Below are 19,557 nucleotides of genomic sequence, written 5' to 3'. Positions count from 1 at the left end.
TAGAGAGAGGTGCCAAACCTGTTACTAATTTTGTGAAGAATCTTTCTGCCTTATCAGACTGGTATTCTATCTACACTTCTGCTATTGCCTTTATTGTAAGTTATCCTATTCTTCTGGGAGTACTAAATACTTTAAAAAATCTATTATTTGCTCAAATTCATTGAAATTGCCATATCTGAGTAGGGGTTGTGCTACAGTTCAAGTCAAAACAAATAGTGTAATTTCATTTAACACAAAATACCAGTAGTTGTCACTTTAGTTATATTTCAAAACCATTTAAATTGTGTATCCTGGGTTTCTTGTAGCATAGCTTTGTCAGTATTAAAATAACTTAAAACGATCTGGGCATTGTTCTCTTGTTTCTTGTCTCCCAGTCCTGGTAATTTGATGGTAACTTCAGCCTCTGCAAAGTCTCTTGTTGCCTAGGACTGAAATGCTGATAGTGGTTGTTTGATGAGAAGCTATTGTTCCTCATCAGTGCTCTTTGCCACTTGTTAGGATGATAGTGAGGAGAGGCAAAATGCCTTGATTTCAGTATCATTTCATGTGCAAATATCAGGTCTGTGAGCTAAATTCAAGCATTCCCATGCTATCTATGGAGGTTTGGATGTCTCAAAGAGACATAAGTATTTAGTGGAGTTTTGATTTCTTTTCCTTCTGAATGTTAATTAAATGATCTAAATTCTTTTGGTCACAGTGTATATGAAATATTGTTCTATCAAAGGAATTACTAATAATCATAGCTGAATGAGCCTGTCCGGTGAAAATGTCACACACTTTTTCATTAAATGATCCCTTCCTGTAAGTTACAGAGCCTATGCTATTTTACATGGCACAACTGAAGGAATATTGAGGAGGAGACTTCCCTGTCCCAGTGCCCTGTGTCTGTCCCTCCTCCTAAGCTACTGATTTTCCTCTTGCCTCTCCTGGTAAACCCATTTTTCAGATAAAAACCAAAAGAAGAAACTTCAGCTGATTTTTTTTTTTTTTTTTTAAAACTCTGGAACTGGGAGCCAGAGCTCCCAGTTTCATTTTGGGGTTATCCATAAAAACCGTATCATCTCTCACAGAGAGACTGTAGTCTCTATTTTCAGAAGGGAAGGGAACAGAATACCTTTGTGTTTGTACTTGTTATGTAAAATAAAACCTGTTTTCCTCCAATCTTTTTGGTCTTGGTAGATATCTGGGATTTAATTACTTGAAATACTAGAGCAAGAGTTTATCCTGTTGCCCAGTATGGGGCTAATCATTATAACTCTTCTTCTATACCATTGGTGACCATATCATGGTCTTGTAGCAGATTCACAGACTTTAAAGTTTACTTCTTTTTTTTCCTCCTACCCCTTCATGTAATTGTAGTGTTGGAAATACTCAATACTCTCTCTCAGGCAGCTGAAAACTAGTTAGGTGTAATCTCTGGAGATTTGGCTCAATTTTTGATTTACATTGATAAGTGCAGGGCTGTTGTCAGTCATGGGGGCTAAAATTTATTAATTTTTTTAAAATTAATTGCATGATTCTGAGCCCAACAGCATAGTGGGAAATGGTATTTCATGTAACTCGCTGTACCCCAGTTTGTAATCCACATCTGTCTTTGTTTTTTCTTCTTAATCTGCAGATTTACATGAATGCTGTATGGCATGGCTGGGCCATTCCTATGTTCTTATTTTTAGCGATTTTGAGGTTATCCCTAAATTACCTCATAGCCAGGTATTTACTTAAATACTAGCTTATTCTCTTGTAATGCTTTGCTTGAAAGATGTCTTATTGTTCTTGCATTGAGTTGTAAACTGTTACTTTTTCTAATGTTGTGGGTTATGTCTAAGAAAGAGAAATTCAAACTTTAATATCCTTAGTGTCATTGCTCAGTTTCTAAAATCTTTTACTATTATAGGGAATTATTTTTGTATCCTCTGACTTGCGTCATCATAAATAATGTTGCATGCTCTCAAACAAAAAAATTTTAGTGTGCCCTCAGCACACTAAAATTTTAAAATAAAATTCTGCAGCATTTAGGGTACTTGGGGAACATCACCTTAAATATTGAAGTCAGCTGCTTTTCCCTGGAGAGAATTTTCACCTAAAATTGCAGTTTTGCCTTTTTCCATAGCTCTTGGCATGCTTTATCCAAAGTGTCTTCCATTTGTAAATTCAGTCTCTTTTAAAAATGAAGACTTTTTTGTAATGTATGTTTTCTATATTAAGAGAATCTTTTTAAAATGCTGTTTTATGGTGATGGTGTTTTCCCCCTTAAAATGGTGCAGAGTACCTTAAAGTGAATATGTTAAAATAAGTTTCTGACTTCTTAATTGATACTTAACGTTTCCCTGAAAATTGCTGGTAGGAACAAGGCTCCTGAATAAGTTGATGTAATTTTGTTCACATGGAAAAACAAGAAAAAATATTCCTAATTGTTTATTTTGTGTCCACCATTAACTTTTGTTGTAAAACCCACAAGCAGTATTTCTGTGTAGTATCTACTTAGCTAATATTTTTAAGGCTGGCTGTTGTTGGTCACTTGTGCTTTTGTCATGTTGTGGGTTCTTTCTTAATTTGGGGATTATATATTAACTTTTAAGCTATAAGTCCTTGTTGCAGAAAACTACTTTTTAACCCTTAACAAATAATTCATGTTGGCAGGTGGAGAAGTTCTTGCTCTCTTTAACTGTTTCCATAATTTCTAGGGGTTGGAGAATACAGTGGAGCATTGTGCCTGAAGTGTCTGAACCCATGGTAGGTCTTTGATCAGCTTGACCTGTACACCTATGAAAAAAATTGCACCTTTAAACCTTCCTTCTGCATCTGTGTGGGGTATTTGTTAAAGGAAGAGTGAGGCGCAAGTAAAGACATTACTTTTTTTTTTCTTTTTGTAATTTAGAAATCTTTACTAACAGCACTCTTAGAATCAGGTGCTTCACCTTAAAATACTCAAAACCTGAAATATGTTTATGAAATTAATCTTAAGATATCAGTTTGGGACAAGTTAGGTCCTGTGGGATCTTCAAGAAGCCTTGCATTCTGTTTTCTTTAAGATCATCAAGTCCAACTGTTAACCTAACATTGCCAGGTCCATCAATGAGTTCTGGTCCATGTCCCTAAGTGACACATAAAATACCTTTAGAGCGGTGACTCCACTTCCCTGGACAGCCTATTTCAAGGCTGGACAACCCTTTTCGTGAACAAATTTCTCCAAATATCCAGTCTAAACCTCCCCTACGACAAGTTAAGGCCGTTTCCTCTTGACCTGTCACTTGTTACCTGGGAGATGAGACTGACCCCCATGTTGCTACCACCTCCTTTTCAGGTAGTTGTAGAGAGAAATAAGGTCTCTCCTGAGCCCCTTAAAGCATTGAAAACTAAAGATAACTAGCAATGAAAGACATAGAAAGTAAATCTGAAACAAGAGAGGATATTGGTAAATTTAGAGACTATTTAAAGGGAGAGGACTGTTGCCAAGAATGTTGAGGGATCACCTTGTTTTGAGAAGTTTTGTAAAATGCGTTTCATCTGAGCTGAAAATTAATGGATTGTCTCTTTCTTGCCTAAGGAACATGCAAAAGAGGACCTGACTGTGTCTGAAAAGTTTCAGCTTGTTCTAGACGTGGCTCAGAAGGCGCAGGTACTGTGCTGCTCTCAGACCTCTCTGGCTGCTCCTTTAGAAACAAGGAGGTTCATAGTCCAAGTGGTCAAAGGATGTTGTTAATGCAGCATGTGAAAACAAACACTCAAACTTTTCTTGCATAGGGATTTTTTTACCTATGAGCAATGGAGATCTTGTTAAGATTCCTGGAGCTTCTGAAGTGGCATGATGCTTCAGAGAACTGGTTGAGGTTCTCTGGTCACATCTCTGAGTGAGCTCTGGAGCTTTCACAGTTTTCTTCCTTATATTTTCATATAAGGTTCTGATAAGGTAGATTGGATGGTGAATCTTACCATGTACTGGAGGGTAGGTCCTTATCCCAAATCTGCTAGTCACAAAACTGATGTAGGAGGCTCTATTCCTTCAAGATTTAGCTGAAGGCTGCTGTCTGTTTAGGTGTTAATTCAACAGTTTGCACTGCATCTCTAAAATAGCATGTTTTTAAAAACTCCACCCCCTTCAAGCCCTGAAATCTGCTTGTGTGGGAGAGGCTGAAGGAGGGTTTTCTCCTGGCTTCATCAGTTTGATGAGGTAGCAACTGAGTGACTGCACCACCCAGTAAACTGCAGCCTTGTGCCATGTCAAATGATGTGCTGCTGTTGAACAGGGTTTACCTTTCCCTTGCCAGCTGCGTATGCTCAGCTCCTGCCTTCTGCTGGTGGCAGTGCATGTGTTTATGGAAATTTATTGGGAAGGTGAAATTTTCAAGTGCTCTGACAGCAAGGATTGGTCGGAGAAGGTGGCTCTTAGTCCTAAGCAGGAGTTGGTTTGCATCAATAGTTGTTGGAATTATATGGAATCAAGTAACTCCATGGGCTTATTATAAAAACCTGATAGTGGCTGGCTTCCAGGAAGCTAATAGTCCTTTTGATGAACTCAGTAACCACTTTCCCAAATTTCAGTGCTCAAAATGTATGAAGAAATTTCCCATTTTGTTACCTACTGGCAGAAGCTCTGAGCTCTTAGATTGACAGATGTATTTGCAGTAATGTAGATACGTTTCAGTTGTGACAGTGGGATCAAATAGTTTCTTCACTTCTAACTATCAATCACAAGGTCCAGAACAAGATGTTAAATTAGATGGAAGTCATTGAGTATTGCTATTCTGTTTTGTATTTCCTCAGTTGTGAAATATATAATGGCTAAAAATTAGTTTAAAAACCTCCACTTCTGGAAATTGCTTACCAACAGAGTAAGATAACTGTTGGTTTCCATTATGTGGACAAAAAAACCCCAAAACAATGCAGGACTTAGTTTTACTTCTCTTGCTTCTTATGCAGAACCTTTTTGGCAAGATGGCAGACATACTGGAAAAATTTAAAAAGTAAGTTATCTGACGTGAGTATTTTTTCCCTTTAAAACAAGACTTGACCAGTATTTGGAACACTGGTAATAAAATTTTGTTTCTTTTTTTTGTGCAGCTTGTTTATGTGGGTCCAACCAGAAATAACACAGAAGCTCTATGTTGCTCTGTGGGCAGCTTTTATTGCATCCTGCTTTTTGCCGTACAGGATTCTTGGCCTTGGATTGGGTAAACACAATAAATAATTGACCTGTTACAGTCTAGATTTAATGCGTTAAAATTTACATGATCTTTAGAGGGAGAATTTTAGAGTTTAAGAAAGAAAACCTTCATTAATAAATAACGCAGTGTTTTAAAGTATCTTCATTGTACTTGGCATCATTTGTCATGAGTTTCGAAAACCATCTCTGTATATAATAAAAAAAGACTGGTTAATGCTTTTGCTTCTTGAGGAGAAGTTTATGATGAGCTGTTAGCAGAGCTCTTCAGACTGTCAGATATAAGGCTTCCAGAAAGTCCTATATTTTGAGGGTTTTTTTCTCATATATCTTTGTAAATATGTGGCAAGACACAGAAGGCATGAGGATGACAGGGTAAGTTGGAATGGAAAAGTTAATGGGAATACTTGTAAAACTTGGCGGATAGGCTGGACAAAACGAACTGTGGGTGAAGTGGCAGCTAATTAGTCTCAACTGGGAGTTGGGAAAGGAGAGTTCTCACTACAGCATGAGACCATCATTTTTCTAAGGTATTAAACCCTGTACTGTGAATCAAGAACCTCTCTTTTTTTTTTTCTTCATTAAAGTAATGATATAATAAAATGAGTATTACTTTTAGTGGCACTGAACTTCAAATTGTCTTAGCTTGAACATAAATGTAGGTTTGCTTAATGTGGCAGTTGAATTAGATGTGTGAGGAATTATTTTTTTACTCTGACTCTCGGGAGGTCTGAATTGCACTCAGTAAAGTTTTGAGAAAGTATTTTAAACCCTTTTTAATCTGGCAGAATGTAAGGAAATAACTTGGATAAGATAAGAGGAGGGAGTGGAAGATAGACTTTTATGTAGTACGTGAGAGCCCTCTGTTGCCATTTAAATTCTTGCAGGAGCTGCAGAGTTGAATGCTCTGGTCTGTTTTCTGTTTTGGAAGTATATTGTGTTTTCAGACTGGTTCTAGAACATATGTTTGGATTATTTTAATGTTCCTCTGCATAATAGCAGCTATATAAGTACTTTAAAAGAACTGAGGATGGGGAGGAAGTAATCTGGGCAGGGAGGAAAAGAAAAATAATTTTCTGTCATAAGAAGAATCAAAATATAAAACCAAGGGAACGGTTTAACACTATGATTGAAGATGCAGAATTTGGTTTCATTCATTAACTTGTTAAAACATTATTAAAACAGTGATGTTCTTAATGCCCTTCCAACATACATACTGAAGTGAATTTTTTTCAGGACTCTATGTTGGAACAAAGTTTTTCCTTGTTGATTTTATCTTCAAACGATGCCCCAGACTAAGAGCTAAGTATGATACTCCGTATATCATCTGGATAAGTCTCCTGACAGATCCTCAGCTCAAAGAAAGATCTAACGCTACAGTGTCGAGACGGGTAAGGGTAATAAATCTTTTTGTCCCTCTGTTCCCAACATTTGAAAATCAGATCCCTTTCTCCCTTTCCCTTTTCTCAAGTGACTAGAGCACATTAAAGATAAGCTTAATTAAATCCTAACAATCAACGTTAGTTCTATTTTTTTATTATTTTCAAGATTCACCGTTTTTCTATGAGTTCTGTTGTATGAAAAGAATCAATTATCAAAAATGTGTGTGCATATATATATATCTGTGTATATATATATACTGTGAATCATATGAAGCTAAACACAGAAATATAACATCTTCTGTATTCATATTGATTTCTCTAACATACATTCTGTGTGATTTTATTATCAAAATCTAGTGTTTATGCATCCACCCCTATACTTGGACATTCCTTTTCAGTGGAAATTTAGATGCTTAGGTAAATTGAAGAACAGTTAGTTAAAAAAAATAAATAAAGGCTTGATTATAATATGTGCCTTACTAATGGGATAAGTATTAGCAAAGGTAGTAAAGTAGTTTACAGATTTAGATGTTGTGTCTTACAGTTATTTTTATTAGTTGACCTTTTAGCATAGTGGTGATAAAGGACTTCTCACCATGCTGGTACTCCAACAGTACGTTTTCTTTTTGTTAAAATGTCATAGTTAAATCTCAAGTGTTGTGTTTTGTGCATCCTGGTAAATTGTTTTGGAGCCTGACATGATAACTGAAAAGCTAGTCATGCATTTCCTTGTCCCTGAATTTGTCAATGTTTATTAGTTTAAAAATTAAGGTAGTTGTAATAAATCTTCACTCTAATTCCCATTTTAGCATTTGCTTAATGCCTCTTAGCACAACATCTGATTGCATTCATGGAGTATCTGAGTATTGTCTGAAATGTGCAGTACTGAGCAATAATTCAGGCTGGGTACACAACTGGAGAGCAAAAGGGATAAGCACATGAACCCTCAGTTGTTAAGTTGTGAAGAAGCAATCTTGGGTTCTGGGAGTGATGGAGCAGTTAGTGGTAAATTAACTGGAGCATAATCTGAGTATTTCAGAAGAAAGTGGAAGAGAAGGACAGTCTATGACAGAGTGTGAATCTTTTGCTCCTATTTTCCAAGGGATGAGAAGACAGAGAGTGAATCTTTTGCTCCTGTTTTCCAAGGGATGAGAGAAGTAAATAAACACTTAGATGAAGCCATCCATGGCGTGTATTTCTCTTGCTTGCAGAAGATCGCCTTAAAAGTTTCTGTGCTTCTTGAGCTTACAGGTTGTTTTTCACATACTGTGGTGGTTGTGACAACTTCTTGCTGGGTCTCTCTAATCTGCCTTAGAGGGGGAGAGGTTCTGAATTGTTAAGCTTGAATCCATAAGCTTAGAGAGTAATTATTCCTTCTGGGTTTTCTTCATGGCTTAAGTTTTGACAAGTAGACCAGGGATTTTGTACTGTCATGTCTGGCTTGGTGGCCTTGGCTTCTCTGCCTGGAAAGTATGTGCATGACTACAATACGTGCATCCAAATATCTTTGAAAACATTAACTTGATCTCAGTAATTTTACACCCCTAGAGAGATTTCTGCAAACCTCATAGTATGAAAAATAAATTTTTGTACAAAAAGGTAAAAATCAGATGGGCTTTTCATTTTTTTCATAGAACAGACAGAGCCCAAACGCATGTAGTGCTGCCAGCATGTGTGCATTGGCTTTGCTTCTTGTCATTAAACAGCATACAAGACACTGTAAACTTAAACACAATGCATTATTCATTGCCTGTACCACTACTCTGACCCTGTGTCCTTAGAGAACAGTCCTGACAGCAATATCTGATCAGTAAAGGCTGTATGTCAAAAGCTGATGACAGATCAAGTGAAATGGAATACCTCCAGGTATTCCTACCTCCAGGTTGTTGGTGACATTTTTAGACAATCAGGACTCTTCAGGATTACAAATCCGATCACTTCCAGTTAGATTTAAGGCTTATCAAAGTTGGATTCAATGCTTTCTTAGTAGTTGACCATAGGTTGTCTCAAGCCTGAGTGGTTAGAGGAAACGTGCATGTGTTAGGCAGGACTGGAAGTAAGGGCAGAACTTTCTCACATTTCCAGCCACCAGATGGGATGTGGTGCTGAAGTTTAAACTCCTTTTTTTAATCTCTTTGTATAACAGGTAGGTATGAAGCAGTGTAGCAAAGAGCAGGAATAGCCCTTATTCCAGTGTAAAAAACATTAGACCTCTTGCCCTGATCTTTTTTTGTTTTGGGCCATGGAGCTTCACCTGGCTATGTGCATGTGCAGCCAAATAACTTGTCTAAGAAGGATTTCAAGAAGTTCTTCTCATCTGTACTTGTACACAGATTGTTGGAAAAGCTGTTATTTTCCTTGGTTCTAGGGACTTGATCACTGCTAAGAGCACTGCAGAAGAGCAATACCTGAGGCAGTATTGCAGTTACCATCAACCATTTGCTTTCCATGTCAACTTTCTTTATTTTTTTTCCCAAGGCATCATTGTGCCTTAAAAGGTGGATGACAAAAACCCTCTGCTGTGCCTGTTTTGTTCAGTCTGGTTTCTAGTTAGCAATTGCAGCACACATTTTTTCTTTTGCTTTGGATTTCTTTTGTTAGCTCTAAATCCTGCAAAGTGTCAAGTGCTGCCAACTTAGTGCAAAAAAAAAAAGCAACTGGAGGCTAGTTGGCCTTCAACAGCATTGGGCCTTCACAGAGGAAGAGCTTAGTCCTGAGCTTCCATATTGCCAGTTTTCCAGTTGCTTAATTGCATGTGTATGTTAGGGCTAAGAACAGAGCTGCTAATGCATCAATGACAAAAGCTAGCTTTTGGAATCATGTGGTGCCCCACCAAGATGAAAAAGCAAATGCAGGCAAACTTTCCAAAAGAAACTGCCTGCTGTCCTTCCAGAAGCAAGGCTTGTTGCTAGGGTAGTCTCCAGTGCTTCAGGAGCTCTATTTAAAAGTAGATTTTACTCAAGTACTTTGGTTTTGGGAACTCAATGCCTATTTTCCCCACAAGGATGCTGACAGCCATTCAGATTTTATTTCATATGTCGACACTCAAAATTCAGTGTAACTTCAAAGCAAGGGAAAGATCAATGGCTGTAATGCAACCTTGAATAAATTTAACTGGTGTGCTCTAACCACGGATAACGCCTTTTTTTAATTGCATTCATTGTGTGTAGTCTCTTGGTTTGTGAGCAAGATCTTGCAGTGGCACTCAGTTCATGTTTTATTCTATGTATTATACTGTTAAATAGATTTTACTTTTTTTCTTTTGTCACTGTCACATTTGTGTTGTTTGTTTCTTTTCCTGCCAGCTGTCAGGGCATGAAAAGGTATGGATCATAGCGTGGAAAACTTCCTTTCAATTTCAGCATTTGTATTTTATAATGAGCTTATGCAGTTTTGTGTGGCTTTTTCTTTGCTCTTTTTTCTTTCTAAACTTCTTTTGTGCAGTAATATTTTGTCTAACTCTTGAAGACAAGCCAAGTGCTGATACCTACTGTCTGTTGGTAGTCCTGCTAGTTACAATCGTTGGAGCTGTGTGCAGTGACTTAGGTGTATCTAATCAGATATAGCCTTTACTGTAGAAAAATGGTATTTTAAGGTAGGTGTGTTTAGCACCACGTACTTCATCCCTGCAAAGGGTGTCCATCAAAGGGCAGCACTTTGAAAGGTTATGTTCAGGTGCTGTATTAGAGATTGGTGTTATAGCAACAGTATAGTGCAGTAGTCCAAAGTTAACTTTATTGAAGTAATTAATGAAAATTGTTGCATTGTAGATTTTTTTTTTTTAAAGAATAGTTAGCCAAATTATTTTTAAGACTGTAGCTTAAATATTGATGCTCAGATTTTGGAATCATGATTCTTTTTCTGCAGATTCAACCAACAGGATCCAGAATCTACGTGGGCTCAAGTGCCCCAGCCGGAATAAGCAAAGATGAAGACACAAGTCGTTTGCATACCACCAAGAAGGGGAATTTCCATGAAGTTTTTAACCTGTCAGAGAATGAACGTCCTTTGACAGGTATGATGCCATAGGAAGGCAAATATTTTGTAAAAAGCCAAGGATAGTTTAAAGTTGAATTCCCTTTCTGTGCCTTGTGTAGGTGTAAGCTTTTGATTAAAAAAAGTCTTGCTTTAAATTAGGATGAATGGAGACAGCTGCTTTCATTCCACATCCTTGCTCTTTGAAAAAGTGCACAGCCTGATGTGCCTTTTGTGGTTATGCAAATCCAATAGTCAAATTAAAGGGAATAATTGTGTGGGTGGTTTTTGTTTGGGGTTTTTTAAAACCAGTGTTAAAACAGATGTTATGATGTCTAAAACACCTTATTTAGGCTTTTCTTTCTAAGCACTTTTAGTTTTAGGTATTAAAGTTTAATATTCGTTCTTTTCTGTTTTATAAGGAAACTGTTGGGGGTAGTGCCTGTCTATCTTTCTTTTTCTTAAACTAAGAATTCTTGTTATGATTTTTTCAGCGTCTGAAAATGGCTGGCGCTGTTGCTTGATTAACAGAGATAAGAAGATGCCTACAGACTACATCAGACATGGAATTCTTTATGTCACAGAAAAGTGAGTCATTGCACTCCACGCATTTTTTAGGAGGGAAATGCAAGACATTAAAGACTTTGAATCTAAAAGTGATCCTTTAACAATGTTTTGAAACAAAAATTCAATTTCAAGGTGCTTTATAACCTCAAAAAAGCATCATAGGGAGAGCTGAATCTGGTATATGGCAATGCTTAACAAAAGTGATTTTGCCTTGGGAAGGCTTGCATAGGAATGGAGAGTAGCTCTGTATAGACAGTTGTTAGTAGCTCGAGCTCTTAATGTGGAAAACGTGCTAACTATATATATACTAGAAAAGAAACCTAAAAGCTTAAGTGTACTTTGAAAGTTGTGATCAACAGCTATTTGGCAAATAGTCTTAGTTAGTCTTAGTTTTTGGATTTTAAAGCAAACTGAATATATAGCTTCCTTGAAATGACATGCAGCAAAAAGAAAACTGAAAATCAAACCTTGGTTTCAAATCCAGTACTTGATTTTTATGGGTGTTTTTTTGTGGCGAGTTTTTTTTTTTTTTTAGTTAGTTGGTTTGGGTTTTGTTTTCATTTTTTGTTTTTGTTTTTTGAGTGGGGTTCTTTTTGTTTGCTTTTAGGGTTTTTTTTTAATCCTTACTACCTTCCAGCCTCCCAGGGCTGAATAACTATGGTCATTACTGTTTGGATCTTGTGCTGAAATTCCTTTGGTGTGTAATGAAAGGAAGTAAAGCTCATCTGTATGCAATGTCACCTATTGATGGAGACCACTCTCCAGCATTTATAAATCTGAGCTTTTGTCTGCATCACAATACTGCGAAACTAACACAGTGTTTTTCATTAATCTTCTTTTGAGGTGGTAAAAGATTTATAAGCTTTTGGAGATTCGGTATTTCAACTTTTTAAGGATAGATGTCCCTCCTGTGTCTTTAAAATGCGTGTCAGGTTTAACCATTAAATGCAGTAATATAAATACAAGAATTTTTGGGGGTGTGTATGCATACCATATGTTCTGGGCTTTCAGACAGATCAGTCAGTTGCTAGAATTTATAAATGTTTTCTCTAAATTACAAACCGTAACTGAACTGCAAATTGTGTGCCTCTTTCTTTGGTTTTGAAGCTGATTTTAACCTGTGAGATTTCAAACTTCAGAAGAGACAAGAGGAATATCTGAGAAATTTGTTTTAGAATACTGTAACTAAATGAACGTCTTCTTTTCTCTTTTTCAGTTACTTGTGCTTTGAAAGCTCAAAATCTGGCTCATCTAAAAAAAATAAGGTTATAAAGCTAACGGATATAACAGATATCCAGAAGGTATGTCTGGTTGGTGTTGCAAATAGGAGAGAAAAATGGTTTTCTGTTCAACTAGTCATGTTTTGCATTTTTCCTTATTATTTTGAAAAAGCATGCCATTGATAATTTTTATAAGTAAAATGTAATTCTTCCTGGAACTGCTTGTTTAGCCATTCAGACTCGCCACGAGCAAACTCACTATGATCATGAAGACAAAGTAGTTTACTAAACCCTTACACTCCTGCATTAAAGATTAAAGTTGTGTTGTTTATTAACTCCAGTGTTGACTAGAGCTGCTGCATATGCTTTAATAAGAACTATTATTAGCAGGAATAGTGTAATACTAACTTTATTTTGGGTGTGGATATCGGTAGATGCACTATCTTAAAATTAGGTGCCTCAGAGGGAAGAAGGATTGTTGTCAATGAAGAAAGGCAGATCATTAGAATAGCCAGACTGGTTTATCTAGTTGGGACCCGTCAGTAACAGAGGCACAAAATGCATAGTTGGAAGCACGGCAAGTACAATGTCATCCGTCCTCACTTGTCTTCATCTTAAACACACCTGCTTTCTGCTGCATCTTGTGGCTGTGAGTGCCACAGATTAAATCGTGTTGAGCAAAGAAACACAGCCTGGTGTCTGCTACTGTGTAAGTACCTCCAGATTTCCAAATTAATTCCTTCTATTTATATCACATGTCTGTAAAGCAGACAACTTACACTCAAATCGAACATTCCTATTGGAATTAATTATCCATATGAATGGATTTCAGACATCATAGTTGAGGTAATGCTGGCTTGTTTGTTGGTTGGTCTGTACGACCATAAAAGTCCTTTTGTGTCTGTTTAGGTTTTTTTAACAAAGGTGAGACAGGGATTGTGCAGCCAAGCATAAACATGTGCTGTGCCTGCTTTTATTTGGAGGTAGGAAACAAAGGTCTGATTTGGGGGTCTCTTCCTCTATGTGAATATTGGGAAGACATATCAATGACAAGCTATGTAACCTTCACAGCATCTTTTGCAATTGTTCAGTAAGTAAGGTATCTTTTGTGATTTTTTTCTTTTTAGTATAAAGTGCTCTCTGTTCTCCCAGGATCAGGGATGGGTATTGCTGTATCGACACCATCTACACAAAAAGTAAGTAGCTGCCTGTGTCAGTATTGCTGTGTTTGACTTCATACCCTTCTTTTCTTCCTTCTCTGGCTAGCACCAGCATAAAGGGGTTTTTTTCCACTTGTAGCAGCGTTTGGCTTTTTCTGTTTGTTTGTTTTAAATTCACTTGTCAATTATTTAGTATGTTTGTCTTCAGAACTTTAATGAATTAGACATTCAGCTTGTTCTACTGCATCTGGACTATCTTACTATAACACTTCAGAAAGATTTTCCCCAACATCCTTCTTGAGGAGCATGGAGGCTGCTCTGCTGCACAGTCTGAAACAAAAAGGTTATGGCTTGATAGTATCTGTGGATGAGGAGGCTTTGGAGTGGAAGGGCCTGACTCTCAGATAAAGGTTTCCTGTTTCAGTCTTTAGTACCATAAGATTTAAGATTCTGTAAGCCTCAAGTACCTTTTGGGCAACTGAAGCATTTCTTAGCATCTGTCTGAACCGTATTTTAAATTAATCACTTACAAATAACTTTTTACCAAGTCACATGACTGTTGTACGAGTTTTTTGGCTTGTTGTTTGATATTGAGAAGTACTTCACAATTAGGAGGTTGAAAATGTTAATCTACCTAAATACATATTCTATGAGTGAAAATGAAGAGGCACTGGTAAAGATTTTTAGAACTTTAATGAAGGCAGAGATCAATCAGGAAAACATCATGCTCCAAGGGGATGGAGACGAAAGTGGGTTACGATGTTCTCCATTCCTCATATTCAGTCCAGATGCATTTTATGCCATGGTTAGTTTAGGAAGAAGATAAAAAAATGGAAAATATTAGAAACTCTGCCATATAACCAAGGATTTAGTAGAGAAAAGTAATCTTATGACTTTATCAATGCACTTCTATTGCAATTAATCTGTTCCTATTGACCTGGCCAAAACTATACCTGTAGAAACAGTTTTCTTTCTAGACTAACATGATGTGTTTTTTTTTCTGTTGTTTAGCCTTTGATTTTTGGTGCCATGGTACACAGAGATGAAGCTTTTGAGACAATTCTCAGCCAATATGTGAAAATAACATCTGCAACATCCAGCAATGAGAGCTAGTATCTTATCTTAGAAGAACTAAAGGAAACTTTCCTATTTTACAACTTGGTAGTGGAAAAAAAATGAACATCCTCATCTATTTTGCAATAATTTTTCTTGTCTGGTGGTTTATATTCTGTCTGTTACATAAACCAAGTGTATTTTATATATGCCTTCATGTTTGTTTTTAAGGTTTTTGTAAAAAAAAAACAAAACAAAATGAAACAAAACAGTGAAAGTGCTATCATCACTATTAGCCTTGCACATTAAGCACTTTTAATGTTTATTTACTGACATTAAAAGCTGGGAAGATACTTGGAGATCTGACTACATAATGAAGTGAAACAGAACGATCCCTTTAACTCCACTGATATCACTAGTTTGTCCCTTTATCTTAGTTGTTTTTCCCTGTGATGTGAGAATAATGGATGCAGCAGCCTGAAGTCTCTCTTCAGCTCAGTTTTGAATTGGGTTCTTTATTAAAACTGATAGCAACACCAAGGAAGTATTGGCATCTCAGTATTTTCATATTTACAGCTACACTTAAAATAACTCCTCCTTACTAATATTTGTGTCACAGAAGGATATTTTACTGGTTTGGTTAGGTTCAATTTTTCCTGCATACAGATGTTTCAATTACTTGTACAGTGAATTGGAGTAGAAAGTTTGTAACTACATCTTCCTTTCCTTAAACTAAAGTAAGAGGAAGGAAGGCAGGCAGATACTTTTTATAAAAGAGGGCACGAAAATGTTGTTCCTAAAATGTTAGGCATCATATATTTGTATTTCTGTAGATACTTGTCATAGAAGGGCTCAGCTGTTGTACATGTTGTATGTACCAGGCATTTGTATGTTAATGCATTAAAGACTTGCAGGCTTTTTGTGTTGGGGGAGGTGGGAATAATTAAACTAAACTGAGACATGACTTTTTTAAATTTGGCTTTTCTCTTGAGTTACCTCGTAATGAGAAAAACCACTATAACATAGCAACTGAAAGCACTAGTTCCTCTCAAAGCGGAATTTGAGGAGCATTGATATGCTGCTGTCTTCCCCCTTGCAGAATTAAATTTTAGTAACAATTAAACCCAACTGCCAGGTAAATCAGGAAGGCTGTGCTCCTCTGAACTCTCTCAGGCCTATCTAGCAGCAAAGCACATATTGACCTTTGTCTTTAATATTAAAAAGCTTTTATACTCTATATAATGGCACCCATCTGAGAGGTTTAGAATTTTATTTGCATTTTCATGAAAGCACAGTAGGAGTTATGCCAAGCCTTCCAGTGTGTCTTTTCCTTTGCTGTGTCTTTTGAATTGAGCAGTATGGATTCTCCAGACATTATATGAATGGTTGTAAAAAAAAATGGCAATGGAGATGCAAATTCTTGTTTAAAAATGGGACTTAATTTCATGGATTTTTTTTCTCTGTTTTTTTTAAACAAGAATTTTCTTTATTTATAGGGAAAGAGGTAAAATGAAGGGGGGGGAGAGAGGTAACAAACACCAAAGGGTGTTTAAGTCTTAGCACAGTTTTAAATTAAAGTGTGTCAACAAATGCAGCAGTAATGAAGAAGGTGGCAGTCAACATATACAAACCTTTCTTTACTCTGGCCGGGAAGAGGTATGATATGAGAACTCAATATAAACTTAATATGAAGAAATATTGTTGAATACCATGATTTGATTGAGTATCGTAAAGTGAAACACTTATAGGGTAAAACTCTGTGCCCTGGGTGGAAATGTAAGCAAGAATGGCGGGGGGGAGGCCACTGTAATGGCTAAGATGTAATTTTTGAGTTTTCCCTTTAGAGTAGCACTTGAACATGTCTTTACATGACCTGAAAAAGGAGTGTGTTTCTAACACCCACCTTAGGTATGCTGTAACTCAGGGCCTGGAAACTTAAAATGTAAGTGAAACTGGTGGGAAATCCATTTTGCCACCATCTAAAGTGGATGTGGCTTGACAGTTTATGCTTTCATCACTTCACACAGTCAGGCTATATGTTTAAGTAAATATTCTTCATCTTAAATTTTTCTCTTCAAACTTACTTTAAAATCAGTCTCTTTTTTGTAATTTCTGTGTATTATAATTTGGCTTTCCTTTCTAGAATCTTCCTTGAATAGTAAGTTTGGCTAACAAATAGGCATTAAAATGGCTTAATGTTATATAAATCTTAATCAGATCCATTCATTTTGTCTTAAGAAAAAAATCCCTTGGGTGTGTTTTAAGATTATCCTTTTTTTTTTTGAACAAACAGAAAACTATATTTTTTACAGAGAGCATGCTCTTTTTCTTATTTTTGTATCATTTTTCAAGTGTAATTTATACCTCCACTCTGATCATAACAGCAGTTTCAGTAGGAAATCAGTTGACTTGTACTTATTACCTCCTTCCCCTCCCACCCTCCCCCTCACTGGTTGACCCTTGTAAACAAGGTTGTCCTAGATTCTGGTTCCTGAAGGAGCTATAGGATCTATACTGATGGTGCCAGGACAATTAACCATATCTAGGCTTCAGAGAAAAGATATCATTATCTTTTTCCCAGACTGAAATGCCTCATGTGTACAATATGCTCTTAAAATTTATTTTCTGATGTTTGAAATGAGTCCACACTTTTAACAGTGTGAACTTAAAAGTTAGTGATTCTTAAAGCAGTAAACCTAGTGCAAACTGCAATGCAACATTGATTCACTCTAATGTATAGGAAACAGACTGGATTTCTCTTTTTTTTAATAGAGTTGTAATATAATTGACAAACATCTGTGTACATATTTTGCAAATTTCACTTTACATTGTCTGGGTTCCTGCTGCATAACTGTGGTGTATGTGACTTCAAAGATGCCAGAAGGTACCCTTAGTGTGTTTACTCAGGCTTTTCCTGCTGCTACACCCTCCCGGGTTTGGAGGGCAGGAGAGGACAGGCAGCGAGTAAATATGTACAATTACACTGAAGTTCTCACCTTAAATTCCAATCTTCCTGTCTAGTTTTGCAGTACAGTCTGGTGTTCTACAGTAACAGACTGGGTTGGAACACTTAATCGTAAAGTGCTTCTAAATAGCAGAAAGTGATGTTCTTGTCATTCTGTCTGTCTGATTGCTGTTTATATTTGCAGTTCTGTTGATGTCTGTAGATTTCTGGATCATTCACGCGTAATTGGATTTAACTTCTAAAGAAGTTCACTGGTTAGTTTGAGTCCCTTTTAAAGACAATAAAAAAAGGGAGATGAAAACTGACTGCTTTAATTATCAGCGACCACTTAAATTCAAAAGGCTGAAAAAGCTGAAATATGAAATCATGCCTTTCTGTGCACTGTAGCTTTTGTGAGGCAAGATTGAATAAAACAAGCTATTTATTAGTAGCAACATCACACAGGATGCCAGCAGCAAAACCCTACCCTTGTTCTGCAGACAAAGAGAAAAGGGATTTTACCCAACCATGAAGAGATGAAAGGATGTACCTTTTTTTTGGCTACTTAAACCTGTTTAAAAACATCGTTAGTTTTTATTGAACTCTGTACATTTTGGCAGATGTTTAATTTCTACTAATCATTGAAATATAATGGATGTTAAAATTTTTATGTCTGAGGTTTGAGTCTATATTTTGAAATTGTAAATAATTCATTATCAGTGTAACTTTTGTTTGACAAAAGACTTATACTGTATGGATAATTGAAATAATGAAATTATTTGCCCTGTACATTTTTTAAGAAAATCTTGTTTGTTTAAAAAGTCTTGTATAAATTATAATTTTTATTTAAATAAACCTAAAAATGCTTTGTGCTAATGCTTCTTGCAAACTTTCATTATTTATCTTTCAAAACTACACCTGATTTCTTGCAATGAGGTGAGTTAGTGCTTTTTGGCAGATTCATAGCCACAGGTCCATCACTGGTGGGGAAAGCAGGTAGGTTTGGTTCCTCACTGCTTTTGAAGGAACAAGGAACAAGTGTTTTATTTTAAATAATCCTGTAACTATATTGTAGAGTGTATGTATATATTTGATTAGATCTTTTCTGTAAGTCTGTCACTTTGTAGTTATATGGTTAATTTAAATAAAAGGAGGGGACCAGTGAGTTCTAAGATGCTGCCACTGCAGGAGGGCATGGATGACACAAGACTGTTCAGAGGAGTACAGACTGATATCTGCCAGAGCTCCACCACGAAACAGGTAACTGCACACTGTGCTACAGGTGGGCACTGGAGGTAAGGATGAGTCCTTTTCCACTCCAGAGGTTTCAGGTGTGCTCAGCAGAAGCATTCCATAACCACAAGTGGCTGTTCTGCAGCATCCACAGTCCCTTCAGCTCTCCGGTCACACCAGCCCACACTGCACTGCTGAGCCCATGGCTGTGCTTCTGTGTAATCTGTCACCCTGATCCATGGCGTGTGCCAGGGATGCTCTCTGCCCAGCACTGGCTTTCACTGTGTTCTCAGGCCTTTGTCTGCAGTTAGGAAGGTAATACCAGGAGTGAGCTGCCTGGTCATCTAATCCAGACCTGTTTGTTTGTCTCTTCAGTACTCCTGTCTGTGTTTTGCTGGGCTGAAATAGATCAGCCTGGGATGGATCCTCCAGTTGTCAGTCTGTGCTGCTCCATTTATTTCAATATTTAGTTTTCTCATGGTGGCAGCAATGCCACTGGTGATATAATGGTGCTTGTTGTGACAATACTTAACTTGTTCAGAGAATACTTAACTTCCCTCTTGTATTGCTTTAAAGCATTTTTCATTAAATATTTGTACAAGATGAGTTGCATCTGCAGCAGTACTCACAAAGACTGGATTCAATCCTGCCTGCCTGAAGGCTCGTGAAAGGAGCATGTGGAGCCTGGAAGTCTGGTTTTGGCTGTAGACTCCATGGCACTTGCAGGGGGGGACACAGTCCACCTGAAAACAGCGCTTGCTTTTTCAAGGTCACTTTAACAGCCCATGAAAATTATAGAATTGAGTTGAATGAGCCATTTACCTGCTCTCTCTGGACTCTAATGACTACAAGCCTCTAATGC

The 19,557-nt window shown here is 37.0% G+C and overlaps 1 protein-coding gene across 1 annotated transcript in view; it reads left to right on the top strand.

Moving 5' to 3' along the window:
- GRAMD4 (GRAM domain containing 4) overlaps positions 1-18,338 on the top strand; it is a 52,885-nt gene extending 34,547 nt beyond the window's left edge. The window contains exons 7-18 of the mRNA XM_027639860.1: positions 4-95; positions 1,619-1,710; positions 2,685-2,733; positions 3,548-3,619; positions 4,921-4,964; positions 5,062-5,171; positions 6,398-6,552; positions 10,411-10,558; positions 11,013-11,106; positions 12,302-12,386; positions 13,433-13,501; positions 14,477-18,338. Coding sequence (XP_027495661.1) covers positions 4-95; positions 1,619-1,710; positions 2,685-2,733; positions 3,548-3,619; positions 4,921-4,964; positions 5,062-5,171; positions 6,398-6,552; positions 10,411-10,558; positions 11,013-11,106; positions 12,302-12,386; positions 13,433-13,501; positions 14,477-14,578 — 1,112 coding nt within the window. The 3' untranslated portion in view covers positions 14,579-18,338. The remainder of the gene's footprint in view (positions 1-3; positions 96-1,618; positions 1,711-2,684; positions 2,734-3,547; positions 3,620-4,920; positions 4,965-5,061; positions 5,172-6,397; positions 6,553-10,410; positions 10,559-11,012; positions 11,107-12,301; positions 12,387-13,432; positions 13,502-14,476) is intronic.
- The last annotated feature ends 1,219 nt before the right edge of the window (positions 18,339-19,557 follow it).

This window comes from Corapipo altera, unplaced genomic scaffold (assembly GCF_003945725.1).
Source record: "Corapipo altera isolate COAL_440 unplaced genomic scaffold, ASM394572v1 1b, whole genome shotgun sequence".
Lineage (NCBI taxonomy): Eukaryota > Metazoa > Chordata > Aves > Passeriformes > Pipridae > Corapipo > Corapipo altera.
Note: the sequence above shows the minus strand (reverse complement) of the source record. Positions and strands in the feature narration are given on the sequence as shown.